Raw genomic sequence first — 19,369 nt, forward strand, 5'->3', positions numbered from 1 at the left:
CGAGATTTGATTACGTTGGTGGTTTGGGGTAGTTTTTTTAGTCAACTTTATGTAGTATGGCGGTAGTACGGTATATTTAATTGTTATTTAGATAATTATTTGTCATTCTTTATCCTTTAAATTTAGCTTCATACATTATTTTATTTATAATTACTGTTTCAACACGTCTATTATAATTTTGTTTTCGCCATTTTTTTAACTTTCTGTTCTGAGCGTTTTGTTATTTTTACGTTTAGTTCACCCGTCACGTTATTTGTAGATATTCTTCCAACCGTACTTCATGTTGTACGGCGAGGTGTTCGCGCCTGACATCGCACCCGAATGTGGTTTCGGGATCGGCGACCAAAAGTGCGTGACCGGCCGCTGGATTACACCCATCGCGATGACCATCTACCTCCTCGTCGCGAACATTCTCCTTATAAACCTCCTTATCGCCGTCTTTAACAATATCTTTAACGAAGTCAATGAAGTCTCGCATCAGGTTTTTGTTTTGCTTTTTATTTTGTTTCGTTGTATTTTTACGGAATTGTTTCAAAATTTTCAATATTTTCATTCTTAATTTAATTATTATTGTATAATAATGTGTAAATATAATTAATGCATTTAATTATGGGAACTATGTATTGATCATTCTGAAACATATGCATGTATAATGTATAAATACGACTAAAATTATTCCAATTTATATGCAAATTGTAATACGTTTGCTAGACCTCAAAGCTATTGTTCCTGAAACCATAAAACGTGACAGATTCGACCATTAAAGCATATTGTACTAAATTTAGTTAGTGCTTTCCGCTCAATGATGTTTGCTTTCGATGTGTTGATACTATTTTTATTATTTTAACACTTTTTATAAGCAATATATAGTATTAACTTTCTTACGCATTTGTGTACATCTCTGTTCTCTTTACAATAAAAAAATGATCAAGCAAGAATATTATATATAATAATATTATTATATACGAAATAATAATATTATATTTAACTGTATGTCTTAAGTTGAAAATCAACTGAAGTATGATGAATCGATTTAATAAATTTAATTCGTAAAGATTGTATACTTAAATCGTTGCATAAAAAATACATAAATTACGAAAATTATAGCACTATCAAAATTGGTACAGTAAAAACAATATTTACATACTTTTCAAATATAAAATATAAAAGTAAAAATAGGCGTTAAATTTTTTTCATTATTATTATTGTCATATACCACCTTTAACCAATACATTGATTACTAGGTGTGGATGTTCCAAAGATTCACCGTGGTCATGGAATATGAACAGAAACCAGTTTTACCCCCACCATTAATAATATTCTGCCATATTTACGCAACATGTAAGTGGGTGACCAGGAATGTATCCCACAAGAGATTCCAGTATGATAATGGTCTGAAACTGTTCTTGGAGAAGGAAGATATGGAACGGCTATATGATTTCGAGGAAGAATGTGTCGAGGGATATTTTAGGGAACAGGTTTGTTTTTATATATATTTAAAAAAAAAAACATTTTGTATTTAAAAAAAATTGCTTTTTATATGAGCTGTGGTTTTGTCCATTCGTACATAAGTAAGATAACTCGTTATTTATTTTTTAACAAATTAATTATTTAATTGAATTTGTTAATATATTTAAAAATGTATGATATATTCATTGGAATATCTATATATATCAAAAAGAAATAACTTTTTTTCAAATTTGCACACAGATATGTCCGGAGGACATGCGTGGTTTTCATCGCACCTTTCCCTAAGGAGATTTTTTATAAGAGAATAAATAATAAATTTAGCGACATTTAAGTTTATGTGTATACGTTTATTTGTATTCATCGTTGTGTTAACTGTTTTATATGTAAAATATATAAGTAAATATATAATATCTTAAAATATTACCATAAAATTTTAGTTTATATTTAGTTTTTTTTACATTTAAGAATCTCTTTTACTATATAAATAACATTTCAGGAAGTAAAGTTATCGAATTCAATAGAAGAAAGAGTCAGAAACACGACGGATAGGGTGGAACATATCACGACTAAAATGGAAGACTTTAACCAAAAAGCTAACTGCCAAATACAGTCTATACAGGTAATACAAATAATATGAAAATATATAAGAGGTATATAATCGGGATGGTTGGCGTTCTATGGGGGAGGCTTTCGTCCAGCAGTGGACGGCAAAAGGCTGAAGAAAAAAAAAAAAAAAAAAAAAAAAAAAAAAAAAAAAAAAAAAAAAAAAAAAAAAAAAAAAAAAAAAAAAAAAAAAGGTGTCGTATAACAAACGTTAAAAAAAGTTCATTTCGCTATGTGTTATGTATTTGATTGAAGTATTAAATTGGTCCAAGAGCTTTTTCCGAGCCTGACTGTATAGGTGCTAACTATGGTTCATTCTACAAAACAGCACTACACACTGTTTTTGTTTTTCGGTTTGAAGGATGAGGTTGGTAGCGCTTTGGTGATGTAAGGAATGCATAATATTTTTCACAGTGCCAACGTCTACGTGTGGCTGTGACCACTTACGATCAGATCAATCAGTCCAAATCGACATTTGAGAGTAATTAAACGAAAGTAATTGCAATTTACGTAAATAAACACGTAATGACGCGACCGCACATCTATAACACAGTACGTGCAGGACAATATTGCTCAAACATAAGCTTGTGGGCACACAAACCCATATAATGTATCAGAAATGCCATGATGAACTTACACTTATATCCTAGGCCTAGCTTTCTTTCGGCCAGCGTCTGAAGTGTAACGCGCGATGAGGAACTTCGTTTCTTTTTTTTTTTTTTATAGAATAGGAAGGTGGACAAGCATATGGGCAACCTGATGGTAAGTGGTCACCAAACGCCCTTAGACATTGGCATTCTAAGAAATGTCAACCATCGCTTATAGCCAATGCGCCACCAACCTTGGGAACTAAGATTTTATGTCCCTTGTGCCTGTAATTACACTGGCTCACTCACCCTTCAAACCGGAACACAACAATATCAAGTATTGCTGTTTTGCGGTAGAATATCTGATGAGTGGGTGGTACCTACCCAGACGAGCTTGCACAAAGCCCTACCACCAGTAAGTTTCAAATATATTAACCCGACTTTAGTAATCAGGCTGAAGATATAAAAAATAAAATCATAATAAACAACCGTAAGCAATTGACCAATCATAATTTCAATTCCGGTTTTAGAAATTACAATATGTACGTTCAAAAAGTTTTTAATGTAATATTTTTTTACAATTTTAACTTTTTAATTTAAAAGATTTTTAATTATTAAAAAAAAACGATTATAGCTTATAACTTCTGTTAGAGTAAAACAAATTATTAGCTCAATCAAAAGTTTATTCAGTTAGAATTAATTTTACAAAATACTTGTAAATAATAATATATTAATCTAGAACTGATTGTTTATATCGTATAGAATAATTAAACGGAATATAACACGGACAGTTATTACTTAGATATTGATCAACTTTATTGACTTTGTTTATCTTTACTCGTTCGATTTGAGTAAGGTATACATTTTGCTTAAAAATCAATCTCGGAGTCAATCGGAGTATAAATCGTGTCCCATAACTCGGTCCTTTTACCCCCTCTCTCCTCATACCTCGCCTGTCAACAGGTACATCTGTCGACCCTTCTCCACGCCAGATGTTCGAGATTTCATATTGTTTTATTCATATTAACCTTTTTAACGAATCAGTTTTGTTTATGCTTTTAAAAGTTTCTTTGAAATTTCTGACGTAAATGTTTTTTTTTCTGGAAATGTAATGATGTCACTTTAACGAAATGAACGTTTAATTTTTTCGTTTCGTTTCGTTTCAAGCAAATATTGTTATGTATTTTTGAAAATTTACATAATATATATTGTTATTGTATAAATAAATATTTGCGAACATTAATTGGGCTTAGTGAATGCAAACTAAGTACCTTAACAGACACATAGGTCATTTGTAAAATTGTGACATTGAAATTAAATAAAAAATAAAGCAGAAAAAGTGATCGCATAGAAATTACATATTAATTTAATTTATATTTTGGTATAACATTTTTTATCGACATTCATACTATGCAATTACTTTTATTTAAAAAGATAGGCGGACAAATTGTTCTCCTGATGGTAACTTGTTACTATCCATAGACAGTAGCACTATACGGAATATGAATCATCCCTTACATCGTCAATACGGCGCTTCCCTTGGTAACTAAGATGTAATGTCCCTCGTGCCTGCGGTTACACCGACTCTCTCACTCAACCGGAAAACAGCAATACTAAGTGTTGCTGTTTGGCCCTACAATAAGTAACTTCATAAAATTTATTGATTTCTAATTTATTTCGTAATGAATATTTTATAACTAGTTTTTTCCTGTGGCTTCGCCCGTGTCATAGAGCGGTGAGGGGGGGTATTAAGTTTAAAATATTAGCTTATGTCTTTACTTGGGGCTCAAGCTTTATTCATACCAAATTTCATCAAAATCGGTTGTATAATTTAGCTGTGATATCGTAACAGACAAACAGGCAGTCTTTATACTTGACAGCGTTAAATTCGCATTTATAATATTAGTATATATGAATATGACTATCGAACAATGCATCAAATTCACAAATATGTAAATTTCAGAGCGTAGAATTTAGATTACGCAAGTTGGAAGACGTAGCGGAACAGACTATGAACCACTTGGCTGTGATACATCGGTTCATGGCCACGCATCCGTCTCTAGTTAATCGAGGATCGACTGACACATTGGGACCACCACCACCGACCTTCCAAACTGGAGCAGCACGGCTCAGAACAGCCAGTGACAGATCTGAGGTGAGTGAATCTTTTGTTGTCTGTATCAGTTATTTTTAAATTCAGAACACAATAAAAATATAATAGAATCAGGAGTTCTTGAATAATAACAACTCATTTTAATGATAGAAAGTTTTTTTTTTATAGAATAGGAAGGCGGATGAGCATATGGGCCACTTGATGGTAAGTGGTCACCAAACGCCCATAGACATTGGCATTGTAAGAAATGTTAACCATCGCTTCCATCACCAATTCGCCACCAACCTTGGGAACTAAGATGTTATGTCCCTTGTGCCTGTAATTACATTGGCTCACTCACCCTTCAAACCGAAACACAACAATACCAAGTACTGCTGTTTTGCGGTAGAATATCTGATGAGTGGGTGGTACCTACCCAGACGAGCTTGCACAAAGCTGTACGACCAGTAAAAACTGATTTATTTTGCCGTTAAAGTTATAAAGTTCATAATCAATATTATTAATTATATGTATGTATTAAGTATTGTGGTCACTTCGTTTCGATGTTGTTACAAATAACTAAAGTTACATATTTTTGTTTGCTGTATAAGCATGTTTCATTTTTAACATTATCAGTGTTATATGTTTGTTGCAAATTCGACCTTATTTCCTCACGTTAAGTGTTGAATGGAAAAAAATTAACAATTTTTTTTTTGTTACGCATTTTGTTAATATTTTTTTGCAAAAATCCGTGTGCTTTTGCGTTATTTGTGATCTGATTTTCGGAGAGAATTTTATCTAATCTAAGATTAATGTTATGTCTTTTTTACGTACATATATTTTTCAAATAAAAAATGGTGATTTCATTACGTAACAGATATGGGTATACAAAATAATGTGTGTGATTGCTATAATAATTGAATAAACGATAAAGACGTAAATAGTATTTTAAAAAAATAAGCTCCTTTTTGAAAATAGAATATTGTCACAATTATATCAAAGAAATAAGATAACGGAGCTGAGTTTATACTTTTTTATTGAAAATAGACTGTGAGACAGGATTTGTCACTGCAGCCAAAGACGCTGTAAGAAATATTAACTACCCCTTACATCGCAAATGCGCCACCAACCTTGAGAATTGAGATGCTATGTTCTTTGTAGCCGACCGAGATGGCCCAGTGGTAAGAACGCGTGAATCTTAACCGATGATCATGAGTTCAAACCCGGGCAAGCACCTCTGAATTTTCATGTGCTTAATTTGTGATTATAATTCATCTCGTGCTCTACGGTGAAGGAAAACATCGTGAGGAAACCAGCATGTGTCTAATTTCACTGAAATTCTGCCACATGTGTATTGCACCACCCCGCACTGGAGCAGCACGGTGGAATAAGCTTCACCCCTTCTCTTCAAAAAAGGGATATGATGATTGGGTAGTAACTAGATGGACTTGCACAAAGCCACCGAGTATACCTAAATATACTATTTTATAAAAAAAAATAAAAAATGGCTTTATGCGCATACGCCCATTTTTATAAAAACCTCATTATGATAATTTTAATCAGACCTAATGAGAACAAGAATTTATTTTTGTACGAAAAATTCTCTAATATTTTAATAAGCTAGAAATATTCTATAGCGTCTTGATTAAAATGTAAATGTCCAGATTATGTCTGCGTCTGCCAGGAGATGAATAATGCTTTGTTTCTACGTCGTCTTACAAAATATCTCGTTCTATTTAAATACCAAAAAAAAAACAAGTCTTTTTTTTTAATACAATCCTTTTAATGTTAGTCAAACTCTTTACTTTTATGATATATATTACGCATGTTATACTATAATTATTTCCATGTCTTTTGAACGAAATAAGATCGTAAACCGTAGACATCATAACACTCCAAACTGTGAGCACTTTAAATAAAAAATAAAAGTATTTAATTTAAATATCTAGTATATTTAACTTTGGCTTTTTTAATTGCTACAAAATATACAAATCTAATATCTCCGAACACGGGTCACAAATTACGCACTGGATGTGCCGTTAACGTGGTGAGACGGCAGGTGCTGTCGGACAGCGACACGGGGGCGGCGCGCTTCGCGGTGCGCCCCGTGCAAGAGGAGGACGAGCACGCCTCGCAGCCCTCCGAAGTAAGCACATCTATCCGATCCCATTTCGCGTTTTACTACCCAATTATCTATAACATGAAGTGTTTCGTATTCAACGGACGTTAATTGGGAATCAATTTAGATATTCCGAACCTTTTTGAAGTACGAGAAAATTATTCCGTTATTTAAAATAACAGTAATACTTTGACTGAGATAGACATAAATAATTCATGAATCATACTTAAGCTTTATCAAATACTTTAAATATATTATTTCATAAATAAATAAACGTTGGGAAGTAAAACGTGTTCAACTAAAATTACGAGGCCCTCTGGCCGTAATGTAATTTTGTTATTGTTAAATCGGCTACAAATGAAATGAATATGTTCGTGTCGCGTGAGACGGCGCCAGTTTGTATTGTTTTTGGACTTTTGTTTCATCTTTCACTTAATGAACACATTTTTTGCTTTTTTTCTATAACTCCTCATGTTTACTTTTACATCAAAATAAATGCATATTGTTTCTTACTCGGTACGCGTTTGTTGATATTGTACCCAATATTAATCACATATACCTCACATGTCTTGACACTTATATCTTCTAGAATGGGAGATAGCCCAATGTCACATGTGTATCTTTGAACGTGGAAAGTGTATACACTCCCGTGCCTCGGAAAGCACGTAAAGCCGTTGGTCCTGCTCCTCAACTCTTTCCGGTCGTCGGATGGCCGTCCCATCGGATTATGAGAGCTAGAAATAGAGAGTGCACCTGTGTTTGCGCACACACTCGTGCACTATAATATGTCCTGCGCAGTTGACTAATCTCTCTTGAGATTGGCCGCCGACCCCGAAATCGGTCCAGAGGACGTGCGCATTCAAATCCCGGCAAGCACTATATTTTCATGTAAATAAAATTCATTTATAATTACTTAACACTTGGCGGTGAAGGAAAACTACGTGAGGAAACCTGCATGTGTCGGAATAAATCCTGTCACATGTATACCCACCGCATTCGAACAGCTCCGAAACCTTCTCCTCGAGTGAGAGTAGGTCGGCAGTGGCTGTTACTTTACTCATATCTAATAAAAAATATTTCACTTCATACACGTAGCCGTTGCATGAATCCATTATCTGTATGCTTGTCATTACACCTTGCACAAACAAATCTTTAACTATTTTAAGGCAGAACTATTATCATGTTTTTACGGATGATTGACTTACAACGCAACTTCCGTTCTGTTTCTACTTATAAGTTTCACAATTTTTTTGCAACCTTCCTTTTGAATGAGCATTTCCTTTCTTTTTAAAAATATTTATATCAAATATATGAATAATCACACCATTAATTTAGGACGAGCTTCCTCAGTCTGGTCCGGAAGTCGTAGAAAAGGAAGCAGAAGTAGGTTCTTCTTCATCATCAGCGGGAAGCGTTGCGGGTCCAGATGTAACAGTCATCAGGCCAACTGCACCGGCTACACCAGCGCGTCAAAGATCTTCTGAAAGCAATAGAACTGAACCGAGTGAAGAGAAGAAAGGTAATGATGAAGGCATACATTTGATAAATACAACTTTGGGTAAAGGCAATTTATAGAAAGAAAAAATTAAAAAGCCTTGAGAGAATGTAATGTGCCGTGTGGTGACGGTGACGAATCTACCACCCCATCTCATCCCGTGGGGGGCGTAGAAGTCGACCCGAGGGAATATACACCAGGGAACGAGCAGCATTGTCTCTCTGATTACTATGACTAACTTACTACGATCGCCAACCCGTCTGCCAAGCGAGCGATTATGGCATATCCCCTCAATGATTCGCGCAACTAAACCACGGCCCCTAGTCCCCGGCAGCCCTGCTATTCTTAGCCTTGGTAACAGCTGTGGTAACGGCGGGGCAGAGAGTGCTAAGAATCCCCGGCAGATTTCGTGTTACCAACACCGACGACCTCTGGCCCTGGCAACATATAACACGCGTACACTGCGGACCGACGAAAAGATCATCGAACTGGAGGAAGAACTGAGCAGGTTACACTGGGATATCGTCGGATTATCCGAAGTCCGAAGACAGGGGGAGGATACGATGATCCTGATATCCGGTAACCTTCTCTATTTCTGAGAGGGCGATCAACTGTCTCAAGGTGGTGCCGGGTTCATAGTCCACAAGTCCCTCGTTAACAACGTTGTGAAAATCGAGAGCGTGTCGACTAGGGTGGCGTACCTTATACTCAGAATCACCAAGCGGTATTCTTTGAAGGTCATACAGGTATACGCGCCGACTTCGACACACTCCGACGATGAGATTGAGGTCATGTATGAGGATTTATCTAAAGCCATATATACCAATAAGACTCATTTAACTGTTGTAATGGAGGACTTTAACGCGAAGCTGGGCAAACGATTCGGTGATGAGTTAAAGGTGGGTGCGGTCTCCAATTCCACATGGAATTGGAGACCGCAACCCTCGGGGCCAGATGTTGGCCGACTTTATGGAGAAGGAGGGACTCTTTATGATGAACTCCTTTTTCAAGAAGCCAGGTCAACGTAAATGGACCTGGGTGAGCCCTGATGGGAAAACCAAGAATGAGATAGACTTCATCTTGTCGACGAGAAGACAAATATTTAATGACGTCTCCGTGATCAATGCAGTCAAAACTGGGAGCGATCACAGACTCGTAAGAGGTTCATTAAATATCAATGTTAAACTCCAGAGGTCCCGACTGATGAAGTCTACGCTCCGACCATCACCTCTTCAAATCCGAAATCCCGAAGCCTTTCAGCTCGAACTCCAAAACCGATTCGATTGCCTAGCAGACTGCGAGGAAGTGGATACAAACAACGACAGGTTTGTGGAAACTGTCCGTACGGCTGGGGCTAAGACCTTCAAGACCAGCCGTACAAAAGGAACCAAAAAGATCTCTGCCTCTACCCTACGGCTTATGGAGGAAAGACGGAAAATGATTCTGACGTCCCCACCTGATGCTGCCAGCTATCGGCTGATCAACAGATAGATTTCAAAGTCTCTAACTCGCGACACTCACCAATTTAATACAATGCGCATTAAAGAGGCCATCGAGCGGAACAAAGGCTCTAAAGTGTTCGCCAGAGATCTGTCTGTTGGTCAGAGTCAACTGACAAGGCTAAAAACTGAGGATGGCAGAATAGTTCTCAAGATCTGAGCTGTTGGAAGAGGTTGAGAAGTTCTACGGTCAGCTGTACACGACAGCTCAATCACCTGTCAGTAGTCATGCTGCAGATCCCAGAGCAAGACTAACCCGTCACTACACTGAAGATTTTCAGGACGTCAGTCTTTTCGAGATTAGAATGGCTCTCGAACAACTCAAAAACAACAAGGCACCTGGTGATGATGGTATTACAGCCGAGCCTCTGAAGGCGGGTCATAGCCGAAGGTCAAACGCCAAAGGCATGGCACAGAAGTGTGGTGGTACTTTTCTTTAAGAAGGGTGATAAAACCCTTCTGAAGAATTACAGGCCCATCTCATTGCTGAGCCATGTTTACAAGTTGTTTTCGAGAGTCATTATGAATCGTCTCGAGCAAAGGCTTGACGACTTCCAGCCACCCGAACAAGCCGGATTCCGGAAAGGCTTTAGCACCATAGACCACATACATACGCTGCGGCAACTTATACAGAAGACTGAGGAGTATAACCAGCCACTTTGCTTAGCGTTTGTGGACTATGAGAAAGCCTTTGATTCGATCGAAACCTGGGCCGTGCTGAATTCTCTTCAAAGGTGCCAAATTGATTATCGGTATATCAGGGTGTTAAAGTCCTTGTACGAGAACGCCACCATGTCGATCCGACTCCAGGATCAGAACTCAAAACCTATCCAACTGCAGAGAGGTGTAAGACAGGGAAACGTGATATCTCCGAAACTGTTTACCGCTGCATTGGAAGATGTTTTCAAGCTTCTGGACTGGAACGGACTTGGCATCAATATCAACGGCGAGTACATTACTCATCTTCAATTTGCCGATGAAATTGTAATTATGGCTGAGACCTTGGAAGACCTCGGCACTATGCTCGATGACGTCAGCTGGGTTTCCCAACAAGTGGGTCTAAAAATGAACATGGACAAGACGAAAATCATGTCGAACATCCATGTTGCACCCACTCAAGTCAAGGTTGGAAATTCTGCACTCGAAGTTGTAGACAACTATGTCTACCTAGGTCAGACCATCCAACTAGATAGGTCAAACTTCGAGAAAGAGGTCAATCGTCGAATTCAACTCGGCTGGGCAGCGTTCGGGAAGCTACACGATATCTTCTCATCCCAAATATCGCAGTGTCTTAAGTCAGTGTGTTGCCAGTGATGACTTATGGATCAGAGACGTGGTCGCTCACAATGGGTCTCATAAGAAGGCTCAAGGTCACTCAAAGGGCAATGGAGAGGGCTATGCTCGGAGTTTCTCTGCGAGATCGAATCAGAAATGATGAAATCCGCAGGCGAACCAAAGTAACCGACATAGCCCGAAGAATTGCTAAATTGAAGTGGCAGTGGGCGGGGCACATTGCTCGCAGAACCGACGACCGCTGGGGCAGAAAGGTTCTCGAGTGGCGACCATGAACCGGAAGACGCAGCGTGGGCAGGCCCCCTACAAGGTGGACCGACGACTTAGAACGAGTCGCGGGAAGCCGTTGGATGCGGGCAGCGCAAGATCGGCCAACGTGGAAATCCTTGGGGGAGGCCTTTGTCCAGCAGTGGACTTCTTACGGCTGATATGATGATGATGATGAGAGAATGTAATATGTACAAAAAAAAAACAGGAACTCCTTTTCGCCGATTATTATCTGATATAGATGCTAAAATAAAATTATTTTAGAATCATAAGATAAAAATTAACTTTTGCGTGCATTGCGTACATATAATCGGAAATCCTACTCTGATGTCTGATTGCTTGACACGAAAATGGGCGAGTACCTCCTACGAACGAAATGATAATAAATAAAAATGGTTGAATTATTTGGGTGATATAGGTTTTACTTAAATGGTAGAAGTCTGTGGCAATTTTATGTTTTAGTTTTCTCTAGCTCTATGAGTAAGATTGTGTGAGTAATTTTAAAATATGGGTTTAACCTTAGAGTTATTAACTAAGACATAGTTTAACTCGTACAAAAATATTTTTTGAAATGTTAATGTAAGATTAAAACAATAAAAAACTTATATTGTCATAAATAATTTGGATATGGCCTCAAAATAAAGTAAATAAAAAAATCATAAATAAGTGTAAGTAAATCGTATGTAAAAATTTAAATGTTATATACCACCTGCATATATATTATTAATGTTTTTTAGATAACGGTATATTTTCTTAAGATCAAATTTCAACATTTTTTTATAAAGCGTCATCGACGGTTGACGACGCGTTCTTGCCGGAAATGCGTGAAGTGCCGTCCGAAATACAGAGTCTGCGTCCTCGAACGACCTCAGCGGGTACGAGACGAACAGCCAACACGAGGCGGTAAGCTGACTATCAATATACCACAGAGCCGTAGATAATGCAAAAATCATCTTAATACAATCATTGGTATTATAAATTTGAATCGACAATCAGGATTATTTTCAACAAGTTAATTCGGATTACCCAAGCAATAAAGCAAGCAAGCAAGTCACTAACATCTTCAGCATTGAATATTGCGTGAGAGTTGACAGACATTTTTAGTTGTACAAGGTCCTAAGATATACAATACGAAGCTTTATAAGTATTAGAATCATTCGTATAGTTTTAAAACCATAGCATGTTAGACTTTTTATTTATATCACGTTTAGTTGATAGTTCGAAACGATTCAATAGTTCGTCGCTCACAGAATTGGCAACACCGCGTTGTTCAGCGATAACTAAATTAATCATCGCCATGATTGTTTTAATTTTATTTTTTGTTACTTTCTTGCATCTGTTAGGAGACGATTGTGGAAACAGTAAGTCAAATAGTCATTTGACGAATGGCTTAGCTTTCGATAACAATGTAGCTAGATGTAGCACTTTTGTTTTATAGTTATTAAGCAAAATATGTATGTGTAAATATGTAGATTAAATACACGCTCGATAGTTTGATAAAATATATTTACATCAACATTTGCACTTTTTGTTTGTGATCACTCACACACACAAATATTATATATGGAATTTGTTAACACATTTCAATTAGTATTTGACTTAATAGATACAGTAAATATCGTATGTACTTATAAATTAAAAATTAAATAAATGTAAAATTTCTCCTGAATTTAAATAGTTATTTGAATAAAATTTATTGAATGCTATTTTTATAAAATAGTTCTTTATTATTACACTATTTCTATCTAAATTATCTAAAAAAATCTTCTTTAAAAATCTAAAACATTCTCTTAGACTGAAACTAAATTGTTAAATTTTTTATTGTTTACAAAAAGTTATCGAGTTTTTATAGTAGCTCTATTATCAAGGTAAGCGTAACCAAAAGAATATTATATATACCTATATTTAAATAAACATCGTATTTTAATACTCTCTCTGGTAAGTATGCACATGGTATAATTTTAACACGAAATTATTTTTCACACTGACAACTAAAAAGCTTCATACAACATACGCGAAAAAAATTAACTTACGAAAACAGTTTTACCAAAAGCATTTAACAATTTCAGCACACTTTTATCAACACGGTACACATTTTATTACAAATATAATTGAATTTTGCGATATTGAAGTCTATTTTAAATTCTGCAGGCGTTCGGAAGGCGGTAATGACTGTGGTATGGGCGGACACCACTCCGCTCAGCACCTGGCGCCGCGCAGGCAGCACAGTCAGACGCATTCGGAACCCGATAATTCTGCTGTCGATGCGAGCTCGCTTCAGAACTCGGTGTCAGGTATGCTTACTCATACCATCTTATTAAATGTGTGAAATAGTAATAAGAAATTAATTCACAATCACATAAACAAACTTGGAAAACATAACTAAAATCCACTATGGAATCTAATTTTAAAATTCTAATAATTATTTTATTATGGATTCTATACCTTGAATTTATTATTGACCTCATTTAGCTGATCACCATGTCAGTCGACACTTATATTCCGGAGTATAGAATATATTGAATATCCAATAGCGTAAATCAAGCGTAAGTATTAGAATTGACCGCCATTGCAATTGGCATATGAACTAATTTCAAATGTCAAATGTGGTACAAAATATTTGTCACTGCCATGTCCATATTTGTCACGCTCGAGGTTTATTTTACAGTGTAAAAACTGAATCAACCTCAAACGTAGAAGATCAATAGAAAGTAGCAATCGCTTACAATGTAAATGATTATATTAACAATACACGTTTTTAAAGGTTATCATTAGTGTTAAACGCAACAAAGACGCTGGCCATAATTATAATACAATAATATTATTTATGATAAGTAGCCCAAAAATACGAAATTAAGACGTACTAACTACGGTTCTACTCAATTGACAGCACGTGCGTAAAATAGTCTGTTTATTTGTATAACGTGTGTTGGTTAATGATTTTGAATATAAGCCTCAGTGTATTAATTACATACTATAATTATATTAAATTATAAACCAATTAACACGAATACAGTGTTAGAAGTCTATCATTATGTAACAAACTGAAATGTGTATCAAATTCGGTTGTTGATATTTTCATTTATATAGCTGTAATTAACAGTAACAAATTAATAAATAAAACTAACTTGAAACATTATCGGACTTACATTACAAACAGTGCTGAGACTGTGTATTTAAACACCGATTTATCTCTTTCTGTTATTATTAATTTGATATTGGAAAGAAGAAGACAGTATTGTACAAGTAATCACCCGCTAAATAGCGCTTATAATTCTTGCACTCGCGAGAAGTATCAAATGATATACGGCCTTAAGTGTTAAACTTTTACTTCACGAAAATTTTTCTTTCATAATTTTCACTTTCTCTATATGGCGAGTTTTTATATTTATTATCGAAAGAAAAAAATCGATTGGATATCGTAACGAGATAATTTATAGCGAAGAAAGAATCGCTATCGACGACAGTTATTTAGAACCATAAAATTTAAACGATTGTTTAATTTATAGTTACTGCGAATCTATAACACAATCAATTTTAATATACCTTTTTAATCAAAGATAATAAAATTAGACTGCCTCGTTGGTCTAGTGGCTTGACGTAAGGCCGCAGACTCATGTCTTCGGTCCTGGCTTCAATTCCCAGGTCGGGCTAATAAAAAGTTATTGCGTTTTCTGTCAGAAAAATCTCAGGTGCAGCCCGGAGTCTGGAAATGTGTACATTCCCGTGCCTCGGAAAGCATGTAAAGCCGTTGGTCCTGTGCCTGAACTCTTTCCTGTCGTGTCGGATAGCCGTCCCATCGGATTATGAGGGTTAGGGAATAGAGAGTACACCTGTGTTTGCGCACACACTTGTGCACTAACTCCTGCGTCGTTAGCTAATCTCTTGAAATTGGCCGCCGTGGCCGTAATCAGTCTGGAGGACATTATAAATATAATTATTATAATATAGCTTATCGAACGTAATAATATCGTACATGTTAAAGGCATTAATAATTATAATAATTGTAAATAAAATCTTAAATAAATACGAAAGTGAGTTTGTTAGTGTTACGCTTTTACGTGTTAACCACTTAATCGATCATCATGAAATTTTGCATACACGTTGTCAGACGTATTGAAAAGGACATAGGGTTCCTATTCCCCCTTTCCGCTAAAATGCGGGCGAAAACTACATATGTTACAAATAAAGCTGAGAATTATTAGAAAAGGTATAAATATAATTATTAAAACAGGTCTATATGTGTATATAATATATATATATATATATATATATATATATATATATATATATGTGTATATGATATATAATGCCTGATGAGTATTTTTATGTCAACATTCTAACCTTAAACAAACAAACCTTTAAACAATTTTTTTTTTTATTTAACCCTTTTTTAACATTGAACAAATATGACCAAGAGAAACGCACACTTCTAGAATGTTACTTTAATTATTATTCAAAGTGATTACGACGATAGTGCTAAAGTATAGTATTCATGCTAGAAAAATCTTAATTATGCTACCTATACACGGGGCCAGGTGTGTGGTGCAGAACGTATGCGATTTTTATTTGCTTACATTAACTTGCAATCCGGCGAAGAAGAGGTTTCGACTTCGAGTACTGGTAATATGTAATATTCTATAAAGTCACTATCGAGTAATTTTATTATCACCTAATACAAGGATAGCGGAAACGTTCCCTTAGCTGAAAGGGGAAGTTATTTTACATTTGATTTCGAGAAAAGCCTTGCTCTTTTGTGTTACCTACGCAATTAACTTGTCGGATAAGAGTAACGACAAGTTTGTCGCCGGTTCTGCTCTGTAGAATCTACACTCCGTACAAATGATAACATTAAATTTTAATTAATCTTGTTAAATAATTATTCAGAGGCTTGTAAGAATGTTTGAATAAAGTATTTTATCATGTGCTAATTTGGAAAAATATGCAACGTACAACTATTAAAAATACATGTATTACATAATAAATATTAATCAATTGGATTATGAATGAGACGAATCAAATGCATTCATTAACAATAATCCTATGTAGTATGTAAGTGTGTATTAGGTGTAACTTACTATATATGTACTAACGCATGAATCTTAATCGATGATCGTGGGTTCAAACCCGGGCAAGGACCACCGAATTTTCATGTGCTTAATTTGTGATTATAATTCATCTCGTGCTTTACGGTGAAGGAAAACATCGCGAGGAAACCTGCATGTGTCTAAATTCATTGAAATTCTGCCACATGTGCATTCCACCAACCCGCATTGGAGCAGCGTGGTGGAATAAGCCCCAAACCTTCTCCTCAAAGAGAGGAGAGGAGGCCTTGAGTCCAGCAGTGGGACATTTACAGGCTGTTACTGTACTGTAGTATATATATCCTATACCTGTAAGACTATATAATTAGCGACTTCATAATTAAACCAACAATTGCATTTCAACATTCGTGTATTTCAATACTCTCTACATTTGATGTACGGATGACGTGCTGATTGTAAATGTTTGGATTTGTTTTCAAGATTATACCCGAACGTAGTCGGGTTAGTTGTTTTATTCTGTATAAAACTATAGTATGAGGTCGCCAATCAGGTTGGGAAGCCACTGGCGGCGCGACCGGCATCCCGTCCGGCAGAACACGCGTAGGCGGCGCACCGAGATCGTTACTACTAGCCATGCACGAGTATACCAGCATCACTGATGAGCTGGAGACTGTTTATGGATTGTTTTCCCCTCCTCACACACCAAGGTAAAATTACAATTAAATAGTATAAGGTTGTAAATTCTTCGGTGGCTCAACTGGTGACTAATTTACGTAATATCCATCCATTCGTAATAGTCCATTTTAAATATCCTTTGGAACTTATCTAGTAGGCAAATTAACTATTCTAACTTCTAAACTGAAATTAGTTAATAATATAATGGAAAAGATGAAATGTCGAAATCCATCAACGAATTACAATGCAAACCGTTTTACTTTGCCATCACTTTAAATATGCTGTTGGTTATTTGGAGAAACTAATATATACATAAGTGCATCATTCGACCTTATTCGACGTAAGAACAAACTTAAATTAAATCGCCTCAGAACATGATCGTGAAACGCCAGAACGTGACATGCTATTGATTATAATAATTATAACATTTAAAGGAAATACGGATCAAAATAGCGTATCAACGTAAGTCGGTTGCCATATCTCACGAGTGAGTTCTTAAAGAATGGCAGTGATGAATAAAAATAACGAAAACGCTTAAAGAAATATCAATATTTCTAAAATGTATATTAATCCTCTCAGGACACCTATCACAACTCGTCTCCTATCACCGGGTCGCGCTGCGTCACCATCGATTCGTCGACGGCACGCAAGCGAAATGTCCAACCCAGAGTTTGCACTTTTTATGGAAAAGGAACACCTAAGAGGAGCGGAAGAAGACGATTATATCATCATGGAAAATTTGATTCAACGTCGGTAAGTACGAAACTTGATAAAAATCATCCAAAAAGTTCAATAATAGATACTTGTTTAACTTATTATAATTAAAAGGGGCTACAGTTCCTTTAGAAATTCGTTTGGCAATTTATGTGACATGGCGCATGCGCGGATTAGATTAGTTATCCAATCACGAAGACCAACCCTAATAATTTGCAGTGTCTTTCATAGTCACATATACATAGATCTTCTGTTTTGATGCAAGATGGAAGCAACGATGCGTAACGTGAAGCGACCTTAAAATTTTACTCTGAATGCTGTCAAAGAAATTTCAATAAAGAAACAACCTTAATGCCTTCTAGTATTCCTTACCTATTCGACTCATTAGACTTGCAACTTCTAACTGATATTTTACTTAACTGTAATGTGATTTAGAATTTAAGGCTTTAAAATATTGCTAATGTTGTCATAATTTATTAAGGTTTTTTTTTCGTTGGTCACACGTCTGTCATATTAATATTCGACTCATGTATTTAGTTCCAAATATTAATATCATATCTAAAACTATATTTTGCTATTAAATAATTTCTTTCTTTTGGCTTTCTGCCATAAAATATTATAGCGTATTTGGACACATAATGACATCAAAGTCAAGTAACTTCTAACACAATAACATCAGACACAAATACGACAAAATCTAACATTCACGTGTCAAGTATAACAAAAATAACGGCACTAACATCACTAACATGATTCCGAACGGGACAATACATGGGGTCAATCTAAACCTTAGCCTAGAAATGGAGTCTGTCCTGGCCAGATACGAGGAGGAGGAGGGTGTGGACGGGGAGGGAGAGGGTGGAGTGAGTGGTGTCAGCATCAGCGTCTGCGTCAACACCAGCGCTGAGGAACCGCAAACAACCACACTGCTCACGGTCAGCGACAGGAGGCTCCCGCATCAGAGGTAAGATTGAGAACTCGAATGATTAAATATGATTATCATAGAATAGTTTTTTATTTAATTAATAATCATATTTATTCTATGTCAATGCTTTGTGAGTTTGTTACTTTAGTAGCAATATTTATAAATTTAAAGTGAAAATAACCAACAAGGATATTTAAATTTAGGCATTCCCTGCGAAGAGCGTCAGCTATCGACAGTCGTGAGTTGCCTTCACCGTTGCAGCCGCTACTTGGTGATGATACTTGTGGAGAAGTACTACTGCCGGTTCCGAGGCAACCTTCAGGTGAGCTTCTTTCATATCTATTAAAAATTTGCAAACTGCAACTTTTCTTTGACTCTTCTGAGACTTGCATTTCGTCAGGTTTTCAAGATAGTTTGGCGGCTGACATTACTATTTCCATGAAATTGATATTTACTATCAACAATATCGGATCGTGCAATATAAAAAGGGATCTGTTTTTTTTCATAGTCAACAATTGTCTATAATTACACTTAAATTATTGAAACTAAAGCGGTCGCCGCTACCATATCGCTCTCGTAGCCTGA

General features: G+C 36.0%; 1 protein-coding gene across 8 annotated transcripts in view; it reads left to right on the top strand.

The window, feature by feature from the left end:
- Positions 1-19,369, top strand: part of LOC126774939 (transient receptor potential cation channel trpm) — a 269,678-nt gene that overhangs the window by 244,400 nt on the left and 5,909 nt on the right. For 6 of the 8 annotated variants that reach the window (XM_050496600.1, XM_050496606.1, XM_050496601.1 and 3 more), the window contains 12 exons: positions 260-481; positions 1,245-1,478; positions 1,967-2,089; positions 4,624-4,815; positions 6,812-6,898; positions 8,207-8,390; positions 12,211-12,328; positions 13,577-13,719; positions 17,021-17,177; positions 17,725-17,898; positions 18,653-18,823; positions 18,988-19,106. In XM_050496600.1, the coding sequence (XP_050352557.1) occupies positions 260-481; positions 1,245-1,478; positions 1,967-2,089; positions 4,624-4,815; positions 6,812-6,898; positions 8,207-8,390; positions 12,211-12,328; positions 13,577-13,719; positions 17,021-17,177; positions 17,725-17,898; positions 18,653-18,823; positions 18,988-19,106 (1,924 nt within the window). The remainder of the gene's footprint in view (positions 1-259; positions 482-1,244; positions 1,479-1,966; positions 2,090-4,623; positions 4,816-6,811; positions 6,899-8,206; positions 8,391-12,210; positions 12,329-13,576; positions 13,720-17,020; positions 17,178-17,724; positions 17,899-18,652; positions 18,824-18,987; positions 19,107-19,369) is intronic. The other 2 variants (XM_050496602.1, XM_050496605.1) reach the window with 2 other exon arrangements.

The sequence above is a fragment of the Nymphalis io genome, chromosome 17 (assembly GCF_905147045.1).
Source record: "Nymphalis io chromosome 17, ilAglIoxx1.1, whole genome shotgun sequence".
Taxonomy (NCBI): Eukaryota; Metazoa; Arthropoda; class Insecta; order Lepidoptera; family Nymphalidae; genus Nymphalis; species Nymphalis io.